Source organism: Setaria italica, chromosome I (assembly GCF_000263155.2).
Source record: "Setaria italica strain Yugu1 chromosome I, Setaria_italica_v2.0, whole genome shotgun sequence".
Lineage (NCBI taxonomy): Eukaryota > Viridiplantae > Streptophyta > Magnoliopsida > Poales > Poaceae > Setaria > Setaria italica.
The window spans coordinates 34,513,273-34,540,302 of record NC_028450.1 but is presented as its reverse complement, the minus strand read 5'-3'; the positions used below and the strand labels follow the sequence as shown (position 1 = coordinate 34,540,302).

At 46.0% G+C, this 27,030-nt stretch overlaps 2 protein-coding genes and 1 long non-coding RNA gene across 5 annotated transcripts; 1 reads left to right on the top strand and 2 right to left on the bottom strand.

Annotated features, from left to right (window-relative positions):
• The first annotated feature begins 192 nt into the window (after window positions 1-192).
• LOC111256841 lies at window positions 193-5,081 on the top strand. Of its 3 annotated transcripts, none has more exons than XR_002677148.1 (6): window positions 193-434; window positions 916-997; window positions 1,216-1,306; window positions 2,605-2,759; window positions 2,866-4,551; window positions 4,954-5,081. It is a non-coding gene; the product is annotated as an uncharacterized LOC111256841 (long non-coding RNA). The 3 variants fall into 3 exon arrangements; XR_002677147.1 differs by having other exon boundaries at window positions 2,605-3,540; window positions 4,425-4,551; XR_002677146.1 differs by having other exon boundaries at window positions 2,605-4,551.
• A 283-nt stretch (window positions 5,082-5,364) lies between these two features.
• On the bottom strand, window positions 5,365-6,575 carry LOC101756665 (agamous-like MADS-box protein AGL29). Its single transcript, XM_004953388.2, has one exon. The coding sequence runs from the start codon at window positions 6,170-6,172 to the stop codon at window positions 5,480-5,482; it is 693 nt and encodes a 230-aa protein (XP_004953445.1). The 5' UTR covers window positions 6,173-6,575; the 3' UTR covers window positions 5,365-5,479.
• A 5,420-nt stretch (window positions 6,576-11,995) lies between these two features.
• Window positions 11,996-13,119, bottom strand: LOC101756268 (transcription repressor OFP8). Its single transcript, XM_004953387.2, has one exon. The coding sequence runs from the start codon at window positions 13,023-13,025 to the stop codon at window positions 12,138-12,140; it is 888 nt and encodes a 295-aa protein (XP_004953444.1). The 5' UTR covers window positions 13,026-13,119; the 3' UTR covers window positions 11,996-12,137.
• Between the last annotated feature and the right edge of the window lie 13,911 nt (window positions 13,120-27,030).

The window sequence follows — 27,030 nt, the reverse complement described above, 5'->3', positions numbered from 1 at the left end:
AGCACGATTCCCTGATGGCGCGGGGCCGTATGGGCCGTTGCATAGATCGATGATGGATTAGGATTGGGCTTTCTAGCCCACCACAGCGAACCGGTGGCAAACATGGGCCGAAAAGGCCCAGGCCGGCCTCCGCTAGCTGGACCGGAACGAAGTCCGACTGGGAGGGAGGGAATGACCCAGGCCCATCAGAGTTCAGAGCGCCCTCTCTAATGGCACTCACTGATCATGACAGATGAAGCGATGCGTTCTGCGAGCTCGGTGCCCCCCAATCGGCGCGGCCTGGAGGAAGGTGCTGACCGCCAGGAAGCCGACATCAACCCCGGTGTCCTCTTCTTCGCAACCTACAGCTTCAGCAAGCAACCAGCGGCAGCCACCATGTTTTCCAACTCCAGCATGGAGGACACACACAACCAGCTCGAGGGAATGACTGAAAGGTATATTCATTTGCTTTTGTGAATTGTGATAGCTGGAGACTATGACGCATCAACATTGCCTTGTTTGAGATACAAGAAGATGCAAATACATCCGCCTGTCACTTCTACCACCTGATAGTATAAACGAAAGGCAAAATACATGAGCAATTTTGGAATTAGAGGGTAGGCTGCATTTGCCTTGTATGAAATGTTTTATCTGAGTGAACTATTATCTTTCTGTGTTTTCAAGTTTTGCATAATGATAATTAGATCCAGTTTCAGGCATGGAAGTCATATATTACTTTCAGTAGTTGATCATTCTTCATAGAATAGGAATAATCTATGGTCAATAACCTGAATTTGGCATTGAAATTCTTAGTGCATGAACAAGACTGCAAGAGTTAACAGTATTGCAATAGCACCTGTATTTGGCATTAAATTTTTTATTTATCTCTAATTCTTTGTACAGAACACCTCACCAGTCATCTCCAATTCTTTGTAGATACAATAGACAGCAGACCACAAGGACAACGGTTAGACTTGCAAGGGTTTTAGTTACCTTCTCGACGCCTCAATGCTTATAGGTATTCCTACCTCCATACTTGTGCTTTTTTTAGAATCTCATTTTGTAACCAGAATTGTAAAGAACTATAATAGTTTAATTGTTCCATCATGTACTTTTTAAGCAACTAGAGTTTTAAATGTTCCTTCAGTGTGTAAATGAACATGGGAAAGTTCCAGCCTTCCAGGTTTTATTTTAACCCATATGTTGGGAGTAACTTCTGTTTGAATTGTTCTGTAGTGAGAGCTCACTTTGAATTCATGGAGAAGCTGGGAGTTGACAAATGGCGCTTCATGATAGGGATATTGCCCCAGACGTCTAAACTCTCGAAGTATGTCCTTCAGTTGTGTTGCAGATCTGTTGATGCATGAACTCAAAATATAATCAAAGTGGTCCGGTACGGTTAGTTTGGAAGCTATTTCTAAGATGCAACCTTACAAATTACGTTTGGTTAGCAGTTATGGGTACTATTGTCAAGTTATCATGGGGTGCCGTCGATTATCTATGGAACTACATGTTCAGCATAGGATATGATTCCTGATGCGATCCAGTTACCTTATTCTCATGCTATCTAAAAGGACTCATTTTGATCATATATTAGCACCCAACGAACTTGGTATAGGCAGATCTCCAGTTCTTTGTAATTGAACCAACAAAGAGCCTTCTAGTGTTAACTGTACCTTTTAAGATGGAGTGAGCAGTTGACCACTTTGGTTTAGTAATAATGAAAATTCTAGGGTTGGTTGTAACATGACTGCCAGAAATTTCCTTAAGACTGTTATTTCACATTGTAGGAAACAAATGCTAACTTTCTAACTCACCAGCAAAAATTATTATTTGGAAAAGGTGAGGAAGTTTTCATATACCATAAGTGGAATCATCTTTCTTGTGACAGCTGCTGTTTCTTCACATAACCATTGGATAGCTTTATTTTTTCAGTGCCTTGGTTTAAAATTGATCAATTAACTGCAGCTCGTGTATTTTGTTTGTATATAAGATTAAAAGAGAAATTTTGTATCTTATCGAATCAGCAAATGAAAATGTTTCTATGCTTTAGTCCAAAACAGAAATGCACACATTGTGAAGTAAACATGGAGATCACAATTCTTTACCACACATATGTTCTTAAGGAAATACTGACAGTTTTTGCTTTGAGGAGAACTCTCAAATCTTAAAGCCATAGTACATAATACTAATCCCTATCTTTGACATTATCGCTTGTCTCTTTTTTTCTGTGGACCTTTTTCATACTAAATTAGTAATGAGATCCATATGATTCTTGCATTTTGGTCGTAGATTTTTGTGCACTGCATGGCTCTTTATGCTTCAGTTTTTTAAACACAACGGCTAGACTTATCTCAGGCACAAACTGGCCTTGCACATCTGCCTTGCTTGGTTCTGGACAAGAACCTATTTTCCCATACATGGATGCTAATTCAGTAGTGATAACCAATGGTGTGTCCACTTAATCTTTGTTTTTGTGTGTGTTCAATTTGTTGTTCATGTCGAAAATATCATACCTGAATATCTGATCTTGTCTGAAACTTTGAATTGGTTACTGAATAATTAGCTAGCTTCAGGATCATGATGTTAAATTTTTGTTTTGAACCTCTATGGTCGAATTTGCAGGTTTTGATGTTTTGTGCGGTGTCGGAGTTCTCACCACATCCTTTTGCTGCTCTTGTTGGGTGGCAGTTTGTGCTACACTGGCTTGCTTCCGAAGAAATGCATAGACAACTCGACATACATTGAGACATACCCAGATATTGGATAAATTGCTTTTGGTATACTGGTCAAATCTTTGTATTGGTGGGCATTCACTGAAAGTACAGAGTTATGCAAAACTGGACTCTTCTATTGTTGACCTGGCTGATCACATCTCTTTTGCAGGTTGTTCTTCACCTGGAGCTTTATGTAAGTACAATCTGAATTCTGTGTAAATTGCCAGTATGCCTTTGACTGTTGAACACAAGTAAAATTTCTTATATTTGCACGCAAGTTGTGTGGCAGACTGGCAGTACATCGCGTTGCTAGGAGGTAGCATCATTAGTGTTTTTCGTTGGAACATTTAGGTTTTACCGGCATCAACTTGAATGCACATGATCTATTTGTAATCACAATGCCCTTAGCAATTCTCCCATCAGTCTGGCTCAGGAACCTCAGCCTCCTCTCATATATTTCTGGTAAGTAGAAATGTAGAATGTCTAAAACATTCCCTCTTATTTCTGATCTTTCAGAGCAATGCAAGACTATTAAGTTATAATAAATTTTTCTAAAGAATGACAATATCATTTGACTCTTACTGATAATCTTTCATTCAATTTTTAACAACAAAAATATCTTTTGGTGAATGAACATGGCAATAGTTCATCCTAACAGTTTTTTTTATACTCCATCCTAACAGTTCAACTCCAAACTTTTTTTTTTTTGAGGGCGTTCAACTCCAAACATTGAGCAGCAGTCATGGTCGAAATCACGGATACCAGAGAAGAAGAGTCAGTGTCTGCTTCTTTGCCATTACATCTTTTGCTTTTAATTATGGGTCTCATTATGCTAATCCTTCAGGTAACATTGTGAGAATAAGTATACTTAATTTCTCTAGCTTATATCAATATTTGAATATATCTGAACTGCATGGGTTCTGAATCAACTAATTTGGTGATTTCCTTCTATATTTTTTTCTGATACATATATATTTAAATGCATAGAGATGTTTTCATCGACAATCTTAAATTTCCTTGTTTGGGTTCTGCATTTTTTTCAACTATGACATGTGTTTCATTTTATCCTTTTCAACAATATGATAGTTTAAGTTAGAATTGATTATATGTTTTATCCCACAGTAGTGGATACGTTCACACAATTGCTACAAAATAAGTATACAAGAGGATGATTAGTTTATGCTTGATGGTACAGTGTTCCATTAAAACTCCATAGTTCAGTGTCCCTTTATCCGTATTATTGATTGGTACAGTCCTGCATTGATCATGCATGTGAAAAAGCTCTCAATGGCTCTAGCAAGGCAGTATAGGGATATCTCTATTATTCTGCTCTTCTTCTCGATAGACAGTGCCAAACCTGTCGGAGGCTACCATGTGCAAACAATTTAATTAGTATCATGAAGCTACATCATTAAGAGGGCCTAGAAGGATATATTCATTCATTTGCCTTTATGAATTACTGCTTTTTGTAACACCAAAGTAGCCTAGCTAGACTCCAGGCTTGATGCTCTATAAGATTGATTTTGTGTATAGTAGCATGTACATTGTATAGATATGCATGCTGTTTGTTCCACCGCATGCGCAACATCATTCTGCACCTGTGAGAATCATCTGTACTTTATGCCTGTCTTTTTACCTATGTAACATTCTGCATCTGTGAGAATCTGCTATGCTTTATGCCTGCCATTTTATCAATCTGGATGCTAACTAGTGCCAGTAATGTCTCAGTGACAAGAAATGTATCAAAAGTCAAGAGTATGCATCAGATATAGTTTGCCTATTCTGAAAAATGTTCTTCCAAAGACAAAGGGATTCAATAGCTGTTTGCAAGAGCCGAGGAGTTCCATAGATGCTGGTAAATACTCATACTTCCCTTTGGAAAATTTCACTTCTTTATTGTAGCATTTGCAAACAAATATTTGGGCATTCGTTCACTAGAAGTTGACATCTTACTCTAGACTGTGGGCTCTTCTAGCCAAGTGGCCAATTCAGTTCACTATTAGTTGTACCAGCTGGCTGATTTGCCCCGAAACTCTATTCATGTTAATTGCGAAATAAAATTCTAAATACTGTTAATTTTTCACTATCCTGGATGTACTGCATGAAGCGAACCCATGTTGCAAGTGGCATTTATGAACGTACTAACATACTAAGTTTTAGTAACGATATACTTTCAACTGGTTGAATGTGAATAGTTCGCGACATTTTGCTGCAAACATTTACCAATTTTGTTGCATGACTTTGCTGATTGATGCAGTTTATGATATCACAAATGCATATAAGCATCGGTTACCGACTTTTCTTTACAATGTTTATGGCATTGATCCTTCCAAAATCCACACCATAGCAACATGTCTCTGACATACCAACAATGGAAGGTGAAGTGGCTGGTTGGCTGAACGAGCAGTTCGGACGAGCTCCTGTCCAGTTCACGGGCCACTTGCCGAATAAAGGGACTGAAGGGGATCTGTTGACACGCAAGTGCCTTGCGAATTTCACAGCTGTGGTCAGGGCATCATCACATACCTGACCTTGTTTTCATCCGTGTGGTTCTATGTTTCGTAGCATTTGCACGTTTGGAGCATATGTGCATGTGTGTTCAACGTGTTTTGGTACTGGGAACTTTGTCTATGGTTCAACCGTTAAGAGTATTGAGCGTATGTGCATATGTGTTGAACGCATTTTGATACTTGGAACTTTGTATATTCTTTGCCTGGACATTTGACTTTTTTTTTGTGACGATGGATCTCCGAAGCTAAAAGAAACACATGCACTCGATCACTTCAGAAGGAGGGGCCGAGGATGGTAGCCTGTCCTCCGAACCCCTGCACCTGCAGGTCGACTCCGGCGAACCCCGGAGGCGGCTGCATGCCAACGCCGAACGCGCCGACGTCGAAGGCCGCGCCGCCGGCGAGCTGGGCCGGCTGCCGCCCCCTGCGCCCGACGAGCAGCGCGTCGCGCAGCAGTTGGTCAGCGCTCGCCGCCACCGCGGCCTGCACGCCTATCAGCGCGCCCCAGAACGCGACGAGGTCGTCGTGGCCCATGGCTCCCAGGTCCGCGTCGATCCACGCCATCGCTTGGCTCCTCGCGGCGCGCTCCTTGCGGATGGTCTCGTCGGCGCGCTCCTGCCGCGCCTTCTCCGCGTCCAGCTGCGCGCGGAGCTCGCCGTACTGGCGGTTCAGCTCGGAGACCGCGCGGTCGCCTGCGGAGGAGAGGCCGCCCCCCGCCCCGGGCGAGGTGTCGAGGAAGCGGTCGAGGATGGACTCGACGGAGGGGTGGCCGAACGAGAACGCCTTGCCGGCGGGGGAGAAGACGACGGCGGCGACGTCGGCGCCGCAGAGGATGGAGAGCTCGCTGGCCTTCTTGAAGAGCCCCGCGCGGCGCTTGGAGAAGCATACCTGCCGTGCCTCGTCGCTCTCGATGCGCCGGATCTCGATCTTCTGCCGCCCCATGCTCGGCCGGCGTGGAGGCGCCATTGCTTCTGCGTACCTATGCACGTCGCCGCCGCCGGAGGTCGATTGTGTCAGCCCTACCAATGTATCTAGCGTCGGCGCAGTTTGGTGTGGTAGATCATCAAAGGTTCGTCTTATATAGCTAATACTTGGTGGCTTGGAGAGATGAGGTTATGAGAATTCGATGAAATGAGTTGTCGCTTGTGAGGATCCAAATATAGCGAGTTAACTTGCTAGCTAGTAAAGTAGGTGTAATTTAAGCTGTGTGGTGGCTTGGAGAGATGAGATTATGAGAATTCGATGACATGGGTTGTCGCTTATGAGGATCCAAATATGGTGAGTTAACTTTCTAGCTAGTACTGTAGTTGTAACTTAAGCTGTAGACATGTCGCCAATGCAAATGCTAAATGAGGCACGGGGTTAATGAGCGTGAGCTATTATAGTTGTGTAACGTAAGGACTAAGGAGTAACTATTATTACTAGTCCTATTAGGATTTAGGACGTGTATTAATCGACTGTATTCATGGGCTTCTCATTCTGGATCATCTTCTTATCTGGACGCAAACAGTTGTACCGGTCTCTAATTGCTACTGCATGCATGCTGGCTGGACCGTCACAAGGCTGGCGCATGTGTAGTTGTACAGTTGCAGTTTCTTGTTGTGTCAGATCACAATCTCTGTGTGAACTAATGGCGTATGAACCAGTGTAGCACTGGCAATTTTTGCTTTGCCTTGGACACCGGATAATATAACAATTGAAATTATTTTGGTGGTTAAAAAATTATGTTCATCCTTATTCTAAATCTTAACCATTATGTTCATCCTTATTCTACTATTTTAATTACAAGAACCTTCACTAATTTTGGTAAGATTTTGTTGTTATGGATCCTAAAAACATACTTCTTCTAACTCCAATTTCCGGATCTAGAAAGAAAGAAATTCTTTTAAAGACACCAGAATGCCAAAAAGAATCTCCAGCTCCTCTGTTCTTTTTTTTTCTTCTCACAATTTTAGAGTTTAATAAAAAAGTAAAGTGTATCCACCATAGACGAAGTTGCATCGATGTTAGTTGTTTGTTGTTTACATATACAGTCCACCGTACATAAGAAGTGTGTATTACGTACACGTGGCATGCTGACGAGGATAGGGAAGAGTTTCTGCGCATGCTGGAAACATGAGAAGGGCTAAGACACAAAATTAGCATGTTGCAAAAAAAAACAAGCTCATTATCACTAAAGTTGTTCGAGTGCAGATGCTAAATTGACTGCCATAGCATTTGGGCAGGATCCAAACCTACAACATTCGTAAGTGAGAAAAGTTGACAAGAAATAGACAAATATAGTCTGACTTGCATTTTTAAAAGCAATGATACTCTCAATATCACAGTTCTAAATGAAGACTGACATCATCCAAACTTAAACAAATTCAAAGAAAATAGGCAAATAATATCCCATAATTCTGGATCTATACAAATATAATTCAAAAACAAAATGAAAACAAGACTTTCCAATGCAATCGTTCTCTACTTGAGGAATCATGCTTGACTCATGTTATCTGCTAGGGCATCCTATGTCAAGTCAAGTTTCTCGGTGTCTGGATTTTTGGCATAGTTCCTTGTTGTCACTGTTGTGCTGCCATAGTATTAGCAATTTTTCACTATATTAAAACTTGAGTAAAGTGCATAGCCGGTTTTTAAACTTGCCTCACTGTGTCACTTAGATTCCGTACTCTCAAAATGCATATCTGGCTCCCTATACTTGAGCTCGAATGCCATTTATATACTCTCAAAATGCAGATCTTACTCCCTAAACTTGGTTTCGTGTGTCATATAGGTCCCTAAACTCTTGAAATGCAGTGTCATCCTACTAAAGTTGCACTATTGTTTCAGTTTAGTCTAACAAGTAGGAAACATAGTAATACGATACATCAAATTGCAAAATACATTGACATATGGTCCAAAATTGTGTCTCAACGAAACTTTGGACCGCGTTGTCTGCTGACATGGAGGCCCGTGATGTTTGGATGGCCATTGGTTTTGAAATACGAATAGGATAGGACATTCGTACCCTTTCCCATGTTCGTTATAGACCAGTTAAAGGATTGGAAAATTACAAAGAAAGAAAGAAGCAGCCATCAACGAGTTGATCAAAAAAAAAAAGAGCAAGAAAATAGTAGCTCTGCATCCGGGCCAACATTCTGCCACACAACAATTCATGGCGGACATGCATCATTCAGGATGACAGACAAGCACTGCATCGGGCCAGCACCTCCTAGCAGGGCCTCGCATGTCCTCGAGCCGTCGGACTCGCGCACACAGGATGGAGCTAGATAAATGTTAAGTGAGGACATACTTTAAAAAAACAATTGGATTGTTAAAACCGTGTCACTTAGATTTTCGTACTCTCAAAATGCATATCTTCGTCATTTAAATCCTTATACTCTTAAAATGCAGATCTAGCCCCTTAAACTTGGCTTCGGGTGTCATTTAAATCCTTATACTCTTAAAATGCAGATCTAGCCCCTTAAACTTAGCTTCAGGTGTCATCTAGATCCATATACTTTCTAAAAGCATTACCATTTAATTAAATTGATAAAAACTTAATTTACATAGATATATTTTAATTATAGTCAAATGAAGTGAATTTCATCACAATTAAATGTGAACCTATAAAGGTTGATGATCTTTTACTTTTAAGGTAATATTTTAACTTTCTAGGTGCACATTACACACATAATCTATTCTTGAAAAATTGTTCAAATTTAAATAATTTGTTGCACTTACTAAACTAAAATCAGAAGTTTATAAGATAAATTATTGATCGAATATTGGGAGAGCTAACGGGAGTGCTGCGTCACTGATGGGGTGGGGGAAGCAACCTAGCTGATTGTGCGTGCCGTGTAACCGGGACTTGGGTGGCAGCAATCGTCATTCGTCAGGTGCAAGCGTGAACCTTTGCAGTTTGCACCATGCAAAGGCAATGGTGGATACGGTCTTATCTGAACTGCTGTTGTACCCCTGAGGCAGGCAAGACGCCGCATTCTTCAGGCAGTCTTCCTGCTTTTCTGCAGGATTTAGATGATGACCGTCTGTGGGCAGTCTCGATCGACCACTGCCCATTAATCAAAGTACCTGCTGTCAAGCAGTAAAAGGAAATAGTAATCCAGCGACTCCTCTCGTGCTTACTTCCTCCGTTGTTGTTTATTAGTCGTGATATGGGATGGCACCATCTCTCAATTAAACTTTATTTATCTTATATTATATTATTTATGGCTATAAATTTATAATCATTGGAGAGTATATTTGATTACAAATCCAACCATATCAAGTTTACATTAAAAAATAAAAAATTAAAATCATTGGTCAAAGATTATAAAGTTTGAATCTTGATATGCATGGCGCTTCGTAAGTTTTGCTCCACGAGTGTTTGATACCCCGAGTTATGTTGCGGCTAGTGCTACCCATTATTGTTTAGTAGCGCTCAAACACTAACAAACTGGACAACTGGTTACTCTATAAGCGAGTAAGCACCTTGGGGATAACTGGTTACTCTATAGGCGAGTAAGCACTTAGGACGTGTTTGTAGGAGCTCTGACCGGCTCTGGCTCCTCCTAACACGCACACTGTTGCGTTAGAGGAGTCGGAGCCGGAGCCAGAGGAGTCACAATTTGTGGCTCCACCGGCTCCTCCAACGTCTGTGAGGAGTAAGAGGAAAGAGAAAATTAACTCCCGCAAACATCACTACACTGCATGAACAGTAACATCAGGTGCAGCCGAAGCCGGTGGGAGCTCCACAGGGCTACGGGGCATCAGTGAGACAAATGTGGCGTACAGCTGTCGTCACTGCTGTTGTCAAGCTCCAAATAAACTGTGGCTAGTGCTCCGTAGATCTGCAATCGAGCGAGCAGGGATCGAGCGGGGCCAAAGGTAGGACGCATCAGTAAGACAAAAAATGTGGCGTATAGTTGTCGTCACCGCCGTAAGCCCCGTAGGTCTTGCGCTCGTCTCTGACAAGCCAAGCAAAGACAACGCACGTTCTCGTACGCTGGTGGCCTGCAGGCCGCAGCAGCCGCATCTGCATCTTGCCGGCGGGGTTCAAGTCGCCAGTTCGTTCAACATCAAAGTCTAGTTGCCCAACTTTGAAGATACAAAATCACTATTGTAGCACTGTAATATACTGTAGCGTTTCATTTATATTTGTGAATTATTGTCCAAATATTGACTAATTAGGCTCAAAAGATTCGTCTCGCAAAGTACAACAAAACTGTACAATTAGTTTTTAATTTCGTCTACATTTAAAACTCCATGCATATACCGCAAATTTAATGTGACGGGGAATCTTCTTTTTACATAGTGTCAAAGTTGGAAGTTTGGAGAAACAGGAAGTTTGGAGAAACTAAACAGGTCCCAACTTGCTCCGATTCAAAAAGGCTGCAAGTGCTCCTCCAAGCCTAGGTGCATGTACCGTCCTATGGCCGTATCTTATGTGCGCGCGCACGCGTACGTACGTACGTACATACATACGTACGTACGTACGTACTCTTATTACAGTATACTTACAGTACCAAACTGACCTAAGAAAACTGAAGCAAACTGTCCTTGCCTACAACATCATGGCCCGCGTGAACGAATCAGATTCCGATGCGACGCTAACGCCCCCACCTGTGTCCGGTACTTCCGATGACGGTCACTGCTCGCACCGCGGGAGCATTTCTCGGAGATCATCAGAGTCCAGAGAGACCGGCGCACGCGTCGTCGATCGCCTGACCGCGGTGACGTAGGGAGGATGCCGGAGACGGAGGTGAGGACAAGCGCTTGCGAGCCAAGGGCGCGCCCCTCCTTGTCCCTTCCCGTGGCCCGTACGCCGGGGCTGGGCGAGGGATTTGTCTGTGCCCCGATGGCCCGATCGCGTCCACGCGAAACAACAAAGGGCGCCAGCGCCCGTGTCCGCCTCGGGAAGAAATTAGGTGCACCTTACATGCCGGCATGTTTGGTGGCTGCCCCGGCCGGCCCGGATTCCTTGCTGTTGCAGCATACGTCCATACACCGTATGCAGTGCAGGACCGTATACGATGCGTGCCCGCGCATCATTGCAGCGTACATACACCGTACAGTACCCGCGCATCATTGCGTCGAGTGCATCCAATTCCGCTCGCCGCTCGGCGCCAGGTACGATGCCGATATGATGCCCACGGTGGGCGACCGGAGCAGGGCCGGAAACTTCAGATCTTTCACAGGCTCAGAGCGTGATGATTTGATTTGGATTTGATCCGGTACAGTCGATGGGTATGTTTATGTTCATTATTAGGGTCATTTCGCGAGCGCAACAAACACAGGTTGGTACTTTTGGCAGCGATGTCATTTGAAGCCTAGCGACGCTCAGCGCGTGTGACTGTGGCGACGCACGAGCTGGACCAGTGTCGGCCACAGTACGAGCTTTTGGCACGGCCAGGAAACCTTGGCCCCGGGGGAGCGCGGGGACGGACGACAGGAGAAAAGAATGCCGTGGTGGCAGAAAGGGACGCGCTCCGACGTTGCCGTGCTGATCATGGCGCAGGTCGCGGTGCGGGCGCGGCATGGCAGCGGCCGCGCTCGCGCCTCGCTCTGTTGCCACCCGCTTGCGCTCGCGCCTACCGCTGCTGAGCTCCATGCGCGCACGGGCACACGCGTGCGAGCGCGACGACGGGCCCGGCCTCCGTTCACCGTCCATGGCGCCCGTCGCCATCGATCCAGATTCCGAAACTACAAAGAAAGCAACGCCTTTTCACGTCCTTTCCCTTTTCACCAGGTCGCGCCATGATTAGTACCACAAACATCCTTCACTCGATCTAGCATGTTCACCGGTGCAAATACACAAAAAGGTACTGCCGCATTTTCTTCCTTTTTTCACGGGGAAAATGGTATGGAATGAACTTATCTTGGTTCCAGGTGACGTACATTGCCAGGGTAACAAAAGACGATGCACGTATACGGTATACGGTAAGTGCAGGCATTATACGCGCCACGCCTGTGGTGAGCGGCGGTGGCGTGGCGGCGTCCTGGGCACGGGCGGCCTACAGCCTGGTTCGCGGCGGGAGGCGGAGGAGGCCCGGCGGGGGGTGGCGCAGTCGAGGGAGGCGGCGACGAACACGTCGTCCCAGATCTCGGCGAAGGCCCGGAGGATGGCGTCGTGGTGGTGCGGCGCGTTGAGGGTGAGGAAGCGCCGGAGCATCTCGCGCAGGTCCTCGCCGGCGACGATCCCGTTCTCCACGATCATCTGCAGCATCGACCGCCGGAAGTCGCCGAGCGGGTCGTCCGACTGCTTCACCACCGCCACGCTGCCCTCGAGCCCCGCGCCGCCGCCGTCGCCGGCCGCATCACCGAAGGGGGCCTCTTTGGCCGCCCTCAAGTCGCCCGCCGCCTTGGCGTCGCCCTTGGCTTTCCTGTGCTCATGCCGCGGCGGCGGCGGCGGCGAGAGCTTGTCCTCGTGGCGGTTCTGGCCCTTCCGCGCGCCCCACGACGCGACGCTCCGCTCCAGCTCGCTGAGCTCGCGCAGCAGGCCGGAGAAGCTCGGCGTGGTGACGACGGAGCTCTCCGGCAGCATCCTGCAGCCGCCGTCCTTGTATCCCAGCTCCGCCACGGCGTCCTCCCAGAGGGACGACGACGACGCGGACGTCAGGGTCGTCAGGGTGTCCGTCGTCGTGGACGCCCACGGGTTCGCCCCGGCGCTCCTGCGACGTGTCACCGTCGTCGTCGTCGACGTCCCCGTCGTCGCGGACGGCGACGCGGACGAGGACACCGACACCGACACGCTCTTGGCGTCCTTGCAGCCGCACCCGAGCGCGAACCCCGCGCCGCCGCCGCCGTGGCGCCTCTTGGCCGGAACGGCAGGGTTCTTCATGGCTTTCTACTCTTGCCGCTAGCTCACGGCGCGGTGGTAGGCTGGTAGCTCGAGATGGAGAGACCTTGGACAGAGGACACTGGTGTGGGTCTGGGTTTCGTGCAGCTAGGCTGGAACGGCTCGCGACTAACGGCTTATAAAGCGGAGGCGGAGCGAGGAGCCCGGCGCTCCCGTGCGAATGCGCGCGCCTGAGCCTGACCCAACTCGGCAGCCGTCGCATCGATTGGTAATGGCATCAGCGTCTTTGCATGACGGGGAGGGACGCGTCGTAGCCGTCGGATCTCGAATCCAACGGATCAGCAGGCGCCACGATTCGATCCGTCCAATGATTCCCCCCTTGCGAGAGTTTGTAACTATTTGCAAATCGAGGTAACTATTTGCAAGTTGGGCACTTGGGCTGGGGTGACGGGGCGCGCGATTCCTTCCGCGGGCTCGTTTCGTTCTTTCGCCGACGACCCGCCGTTGCCGCATCCTGCCGGAATTGTGCCGTTTGTTTCTGGTTGTTTAGTTTAAAGTCAAACTCAGATAACGGACAGTCATGAGTTGACGGACCATGCAATGGGCATAGATTACTGAACTTTTCATTCAGCGATCAGCATCGATGGAGGCAGCCTGTAAGTTAAGAATGCGTTATACCTTCTGGAAGAAACTGGGTTACTGAAAACTAGCTCTGTCAAGTGAATACCTGCCCAGCTTTCCAAACAGCTCTTCTTCATTCTCAGAAACTGTACAAAGAGGAATGATCGGAGGGAGCTTGATTATATTGTTTTCTGCAGCGCCTCCTTAAATTCGTTAGTGGCCGAGCCGATCACGTCAAGCAACAGCCGCAAGCGATGCTATCGATACCGGGGAGAGGTCCGAATCATGTCCCCGCAAACGCACATGCTGCCAGACCGCATCGGATGACATTTTGCGTAATGGTTCTCGGTTCATTGGCTCTTGAATTGATATATGTTTATGTTCCGTCAGTATCGCTGTCTACGATTTCCTTTTGTGCATCCACGTCACTGCAATCCTACACATCTACTGTTCTTCAGTTCCAACACATCAAGTGACTCCGACAAAAGAAGAACATAAACCGACTCAGCTCTCATGAGATCCGAGTAAAAGAAAAACTCATGGTCGTGTTTTCTGACGACGGTGAATGGTCTGGAGTCTGGACGAGCATGAAACGCAGGAGGTAAAGCCAGCGTTGGACACTGGACAGGGCCGAAGCATGCCCCGCCCCTGTGTCCGTGCGGACAATTATACGGGACAGCTGGGTTCTGCCCCCCTGAAAGACTGTATTGATCGTGAGAGCTCAACTCGAGCTATACGGATACGTACATACGGCGAGTGACGGGAGAGCTGAGGATTGTTGATCCGTTCCCTCCAGAACAGCAGGGAGCCAGGGACGGCTCCGGCAGGTTCATCATGGAATGTTCGGGACCACGGGCAGGACCAGGGAGGACGAAAAAAGAGGGCGAGGGAATTGCGACCAAGAAGGTTTTATTTGGGTACAATCTAAGGGCCCAAAGCTTTCCAGCCCCTCGCTGGACGTGCACGGCCCAACTGCATTGAGATACAGGGCCCACACAAGGAGGGGGGCCCGCGGAAAGGCAGGCAGCAGCCAAGACAGCTGGATTTGGGCCGACAAAGATAAGACTTCATGTATTTCGACAAACATATGATCTTCATTTCTCCCCTCCAGAGAGAGAGAGAGAGAGAGAGAGAGAGAGAGAGAGAGAGTAAGTAGACAAGACACCACACAGACAAAAAAGCAGATATATCCTGTATGTTTCAAACAAGCAGCTGATCAAGATTAAATAAATAGCGTTCAACTATTAGCTGACACAATCTGAAGAATTTGTGCCTAATGTACTGTAAGCTACTGTTGGGTGAAATAAAAGTGTAACCGGCAAGAACATGGAGGACCAAATTAGTAAGAACCTAACAAAAAAGAACTTTCACCAAGGACATGTTACTAACAATTAGAGAAAATTGCCAAAGAGATATCCTGCCAGCTGCTAACATATGATGTTCATTTCTCCCCTCAAAAAAGAGAATAAGAAGACAAGACATCACACAGACCAAAAAGGCAGAGATATATCTTTCAATTTGGTCCTGCACCCCAAACAGGTGCAAAGCCACTTCACTCCAGCATTCCAAAAGATGAATGCACCACGGAGGAACACCAACACAACCACGAACACCAGGAATTATACATTGGGGGGTGTCGTCCAAACATGTTCGCCAAAATATCATATGCATAGACACTAAATTTAGAGCAAGCAACTCTTTTTTATTTTGATTATAGCGTTCCTCATGTATTTATTGATTACAAATCGTTAATAGGTGTATTTATTTATCTATGCTTCGTTTAGTGCGCGCCTTGTTCCATGCTTGTCTCTGGAAAAAAAAATTTATCATGTGCATGTAACGGGGATACAAGGATATATGGCCTAATCACACCGCACGCCCAGAACTGCGTTGGGAATGGAGAACACAATTATATGCATTTTTTGGAGGTGATGTTGGAATCTGCACGACAGGCCTCATACTTGCTATTCTTATTTCTTTTCGGAATGAGCATCATCTTCTTTGTAAATAATTGTACAAAAACTTCAATTATCCTCTGCTCTAATATGTAGGATGAATCTGACTAGGGGTATATAAATTGAAGTGAACGGTTTGTATCATACTACTACCGTTTCTCTTGCCCTTGATAAAAATTACCAACTATGAACTATATATAGGCCGCCATGGCCTTGTGCTGCTGCATGCCTATACAGCAGCACAACACCAAGGGCAACTATTGTTTTTTGTCTCGCACTCAAATGATGCTCGATGGTAGGCTCGATGATTATGTACACCGAGAGGAACGGATGTATGCAGGATGCACCACCACCACCCAATTTTGCCTATTTTAGGGGATGGAGGATTGGAGGAATGGAGCAGTGCCACACTAGCTCCAATGCCCATCCGTCGTCCAGCATCATATGCGCTTTTTGCTGGATCTCGCTAGCGAGGTGTCGTGCATTGCTTCACTTTAATCTCGTAGATCGATTTCCTATGTAGCCTCCGCCACTGCCACGATGCCTTCGCGCTGCGCTTCCGTCCCAGCGGTGGCGGCAACGGTGAACAGGGAATTATTCCATTGCCATCTTCTGAAACATCGGATTCGATTCATTGATGCATCACCGAAACTGCGTCAAGATATTATTCCTTTACCATTATATTTTCACGTAGATCCCTTTGCTGGTCAGTACATGATGACGGTTTCCGGCTTTGCGTTACGCGCAGTGCAGTTTCTTACTGCTGCCTTGGCGCTCGCCGCAATGGTCTCCGCGAACGACTTCTTCACCGTGCCTGGATTCAGGTTGAAGTTGAACTGTCTTATTATTTTTATCACAATTAATGAGAAATCTAGTTAACTGAAGTGTTTCTTTTGCGGTTTTGCTAGCTTCCTTGTCGCAGCAACTGGTGTCCAATCAGTGTGGTCGTTCGGGCTAGGCTTACTGGACCTTGACGCAATAATCACCATAGCTACTCTAAGAAACCACTAGGTAGCATTCGGAGATGCGGTGAGCTCTCAGAGACTTTGTAATGCCATCCTTTTCAGTCATTTTAATCTTGATCCCTCACGTATATGCTTTATTTTCACAGATCACAGGTGTGGCGACGTTCTCTGCCGCGAGTGTGGCATCAGGCGTCATATTATACTTGCACTACGATGTTAAAATATGTGTTGCTGCTACAGAGCAGTGCCCAAAGTTTGAAGCCACCGCAACTAGGACGTTTATCAGTTTTGCAGCACTCATTCCCTCCATAGGAGTAAACTGAGTCAGATCGTGTGCAGCTACCATGAGACATTCCACATTTCGGGACGATCGGATTCTCCTCTCCTCCAATCCTCTTTGCTTTATTCTGTCTGGCACCGGGGGGCTGAGGGGACTCCATGATGTCGCAGGCAGTAGAGGGGCTTGAGCCCCCTAGTCTCTCTTAGATTTGCCACTGCATGCGTTTAAACTATTTTCGAGTATGTATGCAATGAAAATGCGCTCAAACTTCTGTTCAAGCTGATTCACTCACTTGATCTTGTCCTTTTTTCCTGTATCAATCTAAAGTTTTCTCAATTACACAAAAAAACGATGTGATGCTACAACACCAACAACAAATAACTTGGGTGTTTTTTTATCTGGCACTCAACAATAATGGTTGAATGACCAGCTATTTAGTAGATAACTTAGCTGAAGAGAGCTGGATGGATGCAATACAAGCAACGCCCATTGAGATGTTTTCCTATCTCGAGGGATGGATCAGTAGTGGCATCCTAGTGCTCCCTAACATGCCCCCACCCAATTTTTGCATACTTAAGACCATGGACGAACCCATATGTACTCCAGTGAGGGCATATGCCCCCACCTAACTTTTTGAATCAAAGGTGACTGATAAACTTTCACCACCTACAAGATTCATAAATTCAACTTTTCTTCATGGATGCATTCTCTCGACTCATGCCCTAGGTTCGCTCCTACCTAAGACCGTATTTCCTTATCGCCGTATCACGTCGGAACTGAATTGGGAAAAGGAGACATGTCATGTAACTGATGGGCGGAGCCAAGATTTGACCATAGGGGGTCGAGGCATTGAGTAGAGAGTGATCTACATGTGCATTTAGCATCCTCCACCCAATCAATCTAACTAAGTTGCAAACATGAAATTGAATCGAAGGCTTCCAAATTGCCATCTTATACGATGCTGCTGTAGCAGCAGATGCCCTGGCCTGGGAGAACGGCACCGCCGCATGGTGGTGTCATGGCAAGCAGACGGTCGGACGACGGCATCTCGATGTCTCTAGCACACGGACAGAACTGGAGTGGAATCGACGTGCACCATGTCGCTGGAAGGTTAGAACATATTGTTGTGACCTCATGGGCTGGTGGATTGATATTGATTTGGACTAATCCTTGTAATTAGCAAAATAACTAAGGAGCTACGGTGTGTGTAGTGGGGGAGGGGGGCGAGGGGGCGCAGGCCTCTGCGTCCCCTTGCTCCGCTATCGGTGTTTAGATAGGTTTAGGCTGCTAGATTGCGTAATAACCTACGTCCTGTGTGTTGGTTAGATTGAATTGCTTTGGAGGAGGTTCCTACCTTGCCTTATATTGCCAGGGGCAGGCTTATAGATCAGTTGATTTACAAAAATACTAGTCGGATTTGACTAGACGGGTTCTACTCTTATTGCTACAAGTACTTTTCCTAATCCTCGACTAGTTCTTATCTTGCCACGTAGACCATGCCGTCCTGCGTCATAGTCTCCATGTCAGATACGTCTTGGTGTCTAGCCCTATATTTAGGACTGTCCAAACTTTCTGATGGGCCCATAGATGTACGTTTGACAAGCCCCCGAGTACTTTTTAGTCAAATGCAGTAGATCCGAGTACTTTTGTAACCTTCTCCGACTAGTTTTGGTGCTCTTCAAGTACTTCATCTGGTTGAGTCTTCAAAGATACTTGAGTATTGCCATGCGGCTAGAATGTGCTCAAGTCTCATCTAACTTAGTCCTTCAACCTTGAATTTTATATGGAAGTGCAACGAAAGTTGTACTCCATATGGAGTAGCCCTTGAGCCTTAGGTTGAATCGAAGAATCAGGTTGAGGGTAAATCTGTAATTTGCATTACTTTCGTCTTAAAAACCCAGAGAAAAAACTTTTTTATCGATGGGCACGTGGCACACAGCCACCGAGCCGTTATCCGACTAGTTTCGTGGGTATAAGGGTCAACCTATGGTCAACGTGACCATCTCTAAAATGGAAATCTTATCTCTTCGAAAAATAGAGGTAACTGCCAATCAGGTGCCGTGAAATCTTCGGGAACCTGAATATTTATTTATTCTCGCTGTTGTTACTACGCTGCGGTTATAAATAATGGAGGAAATCATCCCTTCCGCTTTAACTTTGCCATCTGCTCTTTCAACTTCCATACTGTAGCCCTAGCGCCGCCGCTGCCCAATGTCTGAGCGTTAGCGCAGCCGTCCCCCACCACTCAGCCCCCAAGCACATGCGACAGAAGAAACTCGTGACATCGAGGATGGGGAGGAAATTTGCTGCATCCAAAGTGGTTGAGGGCGGGAAGCAGAAGAAGTCTAAAAAGAAGGAGCCACAATTGCCGGCACCCACGTACGGGAAGACAGATCAAACGGCGCCTCCAACTCCTGTGTGTGCTTGGAAACGATCATCTCTGAAAGTGGAAGAGATCAAGGCGCTGGTGGCTGCCAATCTGCTCCAAGATCGAGATTTCATCAACTGGAGATCCGCCTGTGACAACCCATGGCCATTGGAGGAGTACCCGGATGAAACAGTAATCTTCGCTCACTTTATCGAGCGTGGTCTTACTTTGCCGGCATTTGATTTCTTCCGAGGTCTGTTGGAATATTACAAGTTAGAGCTAGTTCATTTAAACCCCAATGACATTCTGCACACCGCTATTTTTGTGCATCTATGTGAAGCTTTTTCGAAAGTTTTTCCGAGTGAAGCCTCAACCAAAGAGGGAGCACACCCAGGTAGTTGGAGGTGCCGGAATTCAGATGAGAGAGAAACTCAACAACCTCTACTTGGACTATGAGCTGATAGATTCAAATGCTGGGTGGAAGGAGAAGTGGTGCTACATTGGAAACCACGACCCCAAGCTCCCTAAGCTGACAGGACACCGCCCCACCTGGAACAACCAGTGTCTGGATGAGCCAACTCATGGAGATTTCCTGCAACTACCCAAACTCTTGCAGAGAATATCCAAACTGAAACAAGAAGGATTAACTGGAGTCGGAGTAGCGTTCAGCTTCATGAAGCGGTGAATTCAGCCCCTGCAGCAGCGATGCCACTAGGGCTACGAGTACTCGGGTGTTAATGACCCATCAAGGCTGTCTTCTGAGGAACTTAGCAAAAATGAGATTATGGTGAGGCTGAAACGGATGTTCAAGAATGTGGGCGAGATCCCCACCATTGTACAAGAATTCCGTGCCACCAATCCGCCTCCTGTAAGTACTCGTGGCCATAGCCCCCGAGTACTTATTGTATAGTGTTTGAGTGTACTAACTTATCTTTCTGTGCAAGAAGATGTCAATTTGTACTGCTCTGCGCCTCCTCCTCCTGGATCGGAAGACATTTGCAAAGTTGCTCCTCGTGTTCATATAGCAGAGAGCGCGGAAAGTGATGAGGAGAAGGAAGAAGAAGTACTCCAGGCCTCCAGCAGCTCTAGTTCTGATGTTGCGGAGGATTTCGAAGTCAAGGCCCGACCATCTAATAAGGTCGGATCGTCGTTGAGATCGATGAAGCGCACGGCTAATGATGATCTTGAGGTTGTGATTCCTCCGCCAACAAGGAAGAAATAGTCCATCGTTGTGAAGCCAGCCATCAAGAAGTCTATCACCGCAGAAGATGTACCCTCTGTGGTAATTACTTATAAGGAAGGACAAGATCGTGAGGATCGAGTACTCCCAGTAGATAATTTTGATGCCACCATGTCTACTCAAGATGGCATTGGTGGTTTGTAGGTACTCAAAGAGGTGACCAAGATGGAGAAGGCGGCTGATGAAGCCGCTCAACACAAGCTGCCGATCATCGAGGAGGTGATCAAAATTGAAGATGATCCAAAACCTCCTGTCGCTGAGGTGGACCTTGCTGGCGCAAGAACTACTCAAAAAATAGAGATGGTGACGAAGGTTGGCGATGGTCGTGTTGCGACCCTTCAAGTCGTGCTAAAGAAACCATTTTTGACCATCAAGCCATTGCGCCTGATAGGGGAACCTTCTCTGAAGTTGAGGAGATCTACAAGGTATGCCTTGCTACTCCTTTTGAGTACTAATTGTAGCTCATGATCGACTTGTTTTATGTCTCTGAAACTTTACTGTATGCAGAAAATCCTTTGATGTGGAACTTGGAGGGCCTAGGCTGAAGCCCGTGACTGATGGCAGTAGCCACTCGGTCTAGGATGTTTCCCAAGCTCAAGCTAGTCTGCAGCCAAAAGAACGTCCTACGATGATAAGCAATTCAGGTGTTGTATCTCTTGTAGCAGCATTGATGCAGGATGTTATATTGTCGTTGACTGATGTTGTAGTGCCAGCCCCCGAGCAACAAGTGCTTGAAGACATGGTGCTGACTACCTCTGGTACCTTAGCTACTCTCGTAGCCCCCGAGCCAGAGGTGGAAATTGAAGCAGCGGAAGTGCTGGAAGTCATGGCTGCCGACTCATCTCACGAGCCCGGTTTGTCGACAAGTCTTGTTGTGGTTCCACTCACTACAACTGATTCTAAAACTCATGCGGATCCACTGGCGGCCAGAGAAATCACTCTTGAAGATATCCAGCTAATCGATGACCCTTTGCTTGATTTGGATATGGTAGCCGAGATGTTGGAGATACACCGTCGTATTGGCGCTTATGCAGATGTATGCTTGATCTAGCTTCTTCCATAACTTGTAATTAGTAATTAGTACCCATGCTCTGATTCGAGTACTTACTCTGTGATGCACTTACTCTGTGATGCAGGATGTCATTAAATGCTCCCGCTGGAAGTCGCAGATGCTTCAAGGCTACAGGGACTAAGTACTCAGTGCTGAGGTGCTTCAAAAGGAACTTGCTAAGGAGAGGGAGAACTCCTCCCGGCTACTGATGAAGTATGACGGACAAGCCGCTGAGTATCAGAACCGCATCCAGCAGCTGGAGGAGGAAAATGACCGTCTCAAGGGGTGCAACAAGTCATTGAACCAGCAGATGGAGGGTAATTGCTCTTCCTCATTGGATTTCGAGTATTGATTTTATTTGTAATACTGATCCTCTTGCGTATTATTTGTGCAGCGCTCGAGAAGTCAAAAGAAGATCTCCAGGGACAAGTCACCAAGTGGAAGAACTCTTACTACTGGGTGACAGATCAACATGATAAGCTGGTATCATTATATGAGAACCTGGATCATCACCTGAAGAAAGAGAAAAAGATGCGCAAAGATGGTGAGATCGACTTGGTTAATGCCATGAAGACCATTCAGGAGCGTGAAGCCAAGCTGGAGGCTGTGAAACTTGCTCTGAAGGAGATTTCCAAACCACTCCAGTCGATAGCGGACAAGGTGGAGCCCCCAGTTGAGGGTGTAGATCCCCGACCGCTGTCCGAAGTTCTCAAGGACGTGCTAGCGAAATTCACCAGCTACATTCAGAACATGGCAAAGTCTGTCTCCAAGCAGTTGTTGAGCTTCGTTAAGTCCTTCTATCCTCAAGCTGATCTAGCTCCTATTGCAGAGGGAATAGCGGAGGACTGCTTGGACGAACTCTTTCAGCAGTACTTGCAAGACATGGATCCCATCGTGGAAGAAGTAGCAAATCATCTAGTCCTTGAGTAATTCTATATCAAAAACATTAATTCTTGTACTGTAAATATGATATGAATGTCTTGAAATGTAAATAATTCTAAGTCTTGTTGCAAGCTTTGTTGCTTTCGACTTGTTATTTTTAGTGCATCACACAATCTCCCCTAATATTTGCTCATACGGTAGATGTGAGTGTCTACGCACAAGGCTTGTTTGATGAGCCTCTTCAGATACATGATGTAGAGTACTTAGGATGCGGCTCCTTTCTGCGGAGTACGAGTACTCAAGGTATCTGGGTAGTTAGACCTCTTGGGCGAGTAGTCTCTTCAGGGTTTCTTCGACTAGAGCCTATTTTTACAACCTCTCTGCGTTGTATTGATATTGTGCTCTAGAAAATATGGAACTGCAAACTTGTTATTACAAGCCGCGACTAGACAGACTTATCTAATAGAAAGTATCTCAGGTATTTTAGTTAACCCCTGGAGTATTGATGGCTTCTTTTCTGCAAGCTGATAAGGGATAGATTTGTCCAATGATTTGACGAACACATGAAGTTTACTTGCAGACTTGCTTTTGCAAACCAGCGATTGGATAATTTTATCCAGTGAGTTGAATAACTCTTTAAAACTTTGCAGACTTGTTATTATAAGCTGTATTTGAACAATTTTGCCCAGGGAGCTAAATAGCTTGTTGTAGATGTGCAGACTTGTCATTACAAGCTGCAATTTGGGCAATTTTGCAGACTTTATTGAATTGTAATTCTACAACTAGGGCCGATGGCCGATATACATAAATATGTAAGTCAAAATTTAGGGATAAAATTGACAGAGTTGTTCAATGTTCCATGAGTTATCGATGTCTTCACCAGAGAGATGTTGGAGCCTATACAACCTAGGTCCGGTGACCGTAGAGACAATAAACGATCCCTCCCATGGTGAATTTAGCTTGTGCAATCCATTGGTGTTTTGGATATGCTTGAGGACCATATCGCCTATATTGAACAAACGTCCTTCGACGTTGCGATCATAATAGCAGCGGATTCTTTCAACGTATCTTGCAAACTTGATGAGTGCTGCACAACGAGCTTCTTCTAGGATGTCTAAGTCTAGACGCCTTGTTTCTCCTGCTGCGCCTTCCTCATACTGCTTGACTGTTGGAGATTTCCACATGACGTCGGCAGGGAGGACAGCTTCGGATTAGTAGATCAGTAAGTAGGGAGATTGCCCTGTAGGCTTGCATGGCCGGGTATGGAGCCCCCCAGAGGAATTGGGTAGTTCTTTGAGCCACCTGCCCCCTTTTGTGTTTCCGATGTCATGTATCCTTTTCTTAAGAGCTTTCAGTACCATCCCATTGGTGCTCTCAACCTAGCCATTAACGGAGATGTATCAAATATCGATCCCACTGTTCTTGCAGTATTCCCAGAACTCGTGATTGTTGAAATTGGAGCCCAAGTTTATGATGATGCGTTGGGGAAGCCGTAGCGGTGGATAATTTCATCGAGGAAGTCGAGTACTTTGTCTGCCTTGGGGCAGGTTACTGGCTTAACCTCGATCCACTTGGTAAACTTGTCGATTGCCACCAGTACTCGGTAGAATCCTCTAGGCGCCGTGGGTAGTGGGCCAATCATGTCGAGCCCCTAGCATGCGAAGGGCCAAGAGGGTGGTATGGTGATCAGTTTGTAGGCAGGGATGTGCTGTTGTTTGGTGAAGAATTGGCATCATTGGCATCGGCGGACTAGTTACCTGACGTCCGCGAGAGCTGTAGGCCAATAGAACCCTGCTCTGAAATCTTTGCCCACGATCGTTCGTGATGATGCGTGGTTGTCGCAAATGGCTTTGTAGATTTCCTCTAGTAGGTCCTTGCCATCTTGTCGCGAGATGCACTTCATGAGTACTCCTAGTGATGCGCCTCTTCTGTAAAGCTTGTTTCCGACTAGAATATAGTTCTTGCTGCGTCGTGAGACTTTCTTTGCTTCTGTTTTATCTGGAGGTAACTTCTGCTTTTTAATGTAGTTGATGAAGGGAGCTCTCCAGTCAAAGTCGATCATCATAACCTCCTGATCTGGTGTGGTAGGGCCTTGATCATTAGTTGTTGATGGTGCCAGCTTCATTATGGATGGCTTGTGTAGCTCATGGATGAAAACCCCTGCTGGAACTTGAGCACGAGTAGATTCGAGCTTGCATAGGATGTCCACGACTAGGTTGTTGTCGCGAGCTACATGGTGGAACTCCAGACCAGAGAATTTATTCTCTAGTTTGCGTACTTCTAAGCAATACACGTCCATGTTCTTTTTGTGATGATCCTACCTATCGTTGACTTGATTGGTCACGACCAGTGAGTCACTTTAGACCAACAATCGCTTGATTCCTAGTGAGACTACCAGGCGTAGCCCGTGTAGAAGCACTTCATATTCAGTTTCGTTATTGGATACTTCCCAGAAGATTTGCAGGATGTATTTGAGTTGTTCATCTTTGGGAGATATCAAGAGTACTCCTACACCAATGCCCTCGAGTTTGAGTGATCCATCGAAATACATGATCCAATGCTCTGGATGTTCTGCTGGAGTTGGTAGTTGATTCTCCTGCCACTCTGCCATGAAATTGACTAGGGCTTGGGACTTGATTGCAGTACTCGACTTGAATTCTAGAGACAATGCTCCAAGTTATACCGCCCACTTAGATATTCTTCCCGTTGCATCCTGATTGTGGAGAATTTCTCCCAGGGGGAAGTCTGTGACGACGAAGATGTTGTGCTCCTAGAAGTGGTGTCGTAGTTTCTATGAGGTGAGTAGTATTGCATATAGTAATTTCTGAATTGGCACGATGGCTTATGCGCCGGCTCGTGAAAGTCAATCCGACTGGCGGGAGAAGTTGATTTGTACTCGAACTCGTCCTTCCAGCCTCTAAGTCTAAAATTAAAAATTCATCGAAATTCTCAACGAGATCCCCAAGAACTTGGTGCTGGAGCTTCATGGTTTGCTGATTCTTCTTCGGGGTTGACACAATGTGGCGGCGGAAATTTCTAGCGCCATCTGCTATGCAAACCCAGGAGCCGAAGATGAACATCGCGCCTGCTTCAAACACGATGATTGGCTTGATGATGACTTGTGCCATCAAGTTTGCCAATGGATTCTCGGCGAGCGCCCTTATTTGCCGCGCCAGCTATCAGTGTTGAAACCTGGCAACCTATCGAGGGGGGGTGCCTGAGGTAGTGTTTTGGTTAGTGGGGCTTGCCGAGATCATGAACTCGAAGGTGAACACAGACACACGATTTAGATAGGTTCGGACCACTAGATTGCGTAATACCCTACGTCTTGTGTGTTGGTTGGATTAAATTTCTTTGGAGGGGGTCACTGCCTCGCCTTATATTGCCAGGGGTAGGGTTATAGGTCCTTTGATTTACAAGAATACTAGTCGAATTCGACCAGACGAGTTCTACTCTTATTGCTACAATTATTGCTACAAGTACTTTTTCTAATCGAGTTCCTGTCTTGCCACATAGACCATGCCGTCCTGCGCTATAGTCTCCATGTCAGATACGTCTTGGTGTCCAGCCCTATATTTAAGACTGTCCAAACCTTCTGGTGGGTCCATAGACGTACGACATCCGCCCCTTGTACCTACAACTCTCTCTCAAGTCTGCACCATCCTGAGAACACAGCAGGAGCTTATAAAAGTTGAAACTGAGCTACCGGACTACGTCGTCACCCCAACCGTCTCACTCTCATTGTGAGAATAAGGTGAGCTTCTTCCGAATATAGCATTGTATCTGTCCTGCTTAGGGCTAGACAACAAGCTAGGAACTCGCGAGCTGGCTCTGCTCGTTCGTAGCTCGGCTTGGCTCGATAGATTTTTTTAACAAGCCGTGCAGCTATTTTTGCTTGTTTTGTTAACAAGCTGACTCGACCTGAAATCACCAGCGATAATCAATTTTAACACAAATTTCATATAAATGGTACCAGAAGCACACATAACCTAGATGTTTCTTTGCATCTGCTTAAAAACTAATGAAATATCTGCGCGGTTTTTTTTCAAACACACTTGTGTTTACTTTCATATCATCAGTTTGGAGATTACACTTTTCCCCTTATTCCCTCCAAAAAAAAGCAACCAATCTACATGAATTTTGTTCTATTTTCCAACAGAAGATGGAGGGGATCTCACAAACAAATTTAGGAAAAGCACACAAGACACAAGGGGAAAGCAAATCAACTCATGTGAGCCAACACCTCTCATAGTTTTCACCATGCTGACCCACCCAGATCATCTCCAACCTTTGTCTTCTTTTGCTTTTTGTGATGCCCTCTTCCATCTCTTTTACCTCACAGGAGATAGATAAGCATTTCCCTGGGTAGGGGTTAGCTGGGAGAATATGGAGTGCAAACTATATCTACCATGGAAACATGGAAACAACGATCGTAGACCATAAGTTCGGAGATATGCGGCGCATGGCGAGCCAACTAGCTAGATGATACATTTTACAATTTAGCACCCACACAACTTAACAGTTTTGCTATTAGACTCCTCCATCGACATCCAAATCTGCCGCCAGGCCCATTCAAATCGATCCCCAAATTCTCACCTGAGCCAGCGCCTGCACCAATTGTTGAGCTCAATCTCCGGCGGTTACAAGCTCCGGTCAGCTGCTCCTCCTGTGGTATTCTTGGAACC

Bases quoted from the DNA above. Each gene is read 5' to 3' on its own strand.
- LOC101756268 (XM_004953387.2), bottom strand. From the start codon at position 13,025: ATGAAGAACCCTGCCGTTCCGGCCAAGAGGCGCCACGGCGGCGGCGGC.
- LOC101756665 (XM_004953388.2), bottom strand. From the start codon at position 6,172: ATGGCGCCTCCACGCCGGCCGAGCATGGGGCGGCAGAAGATCGAGATC.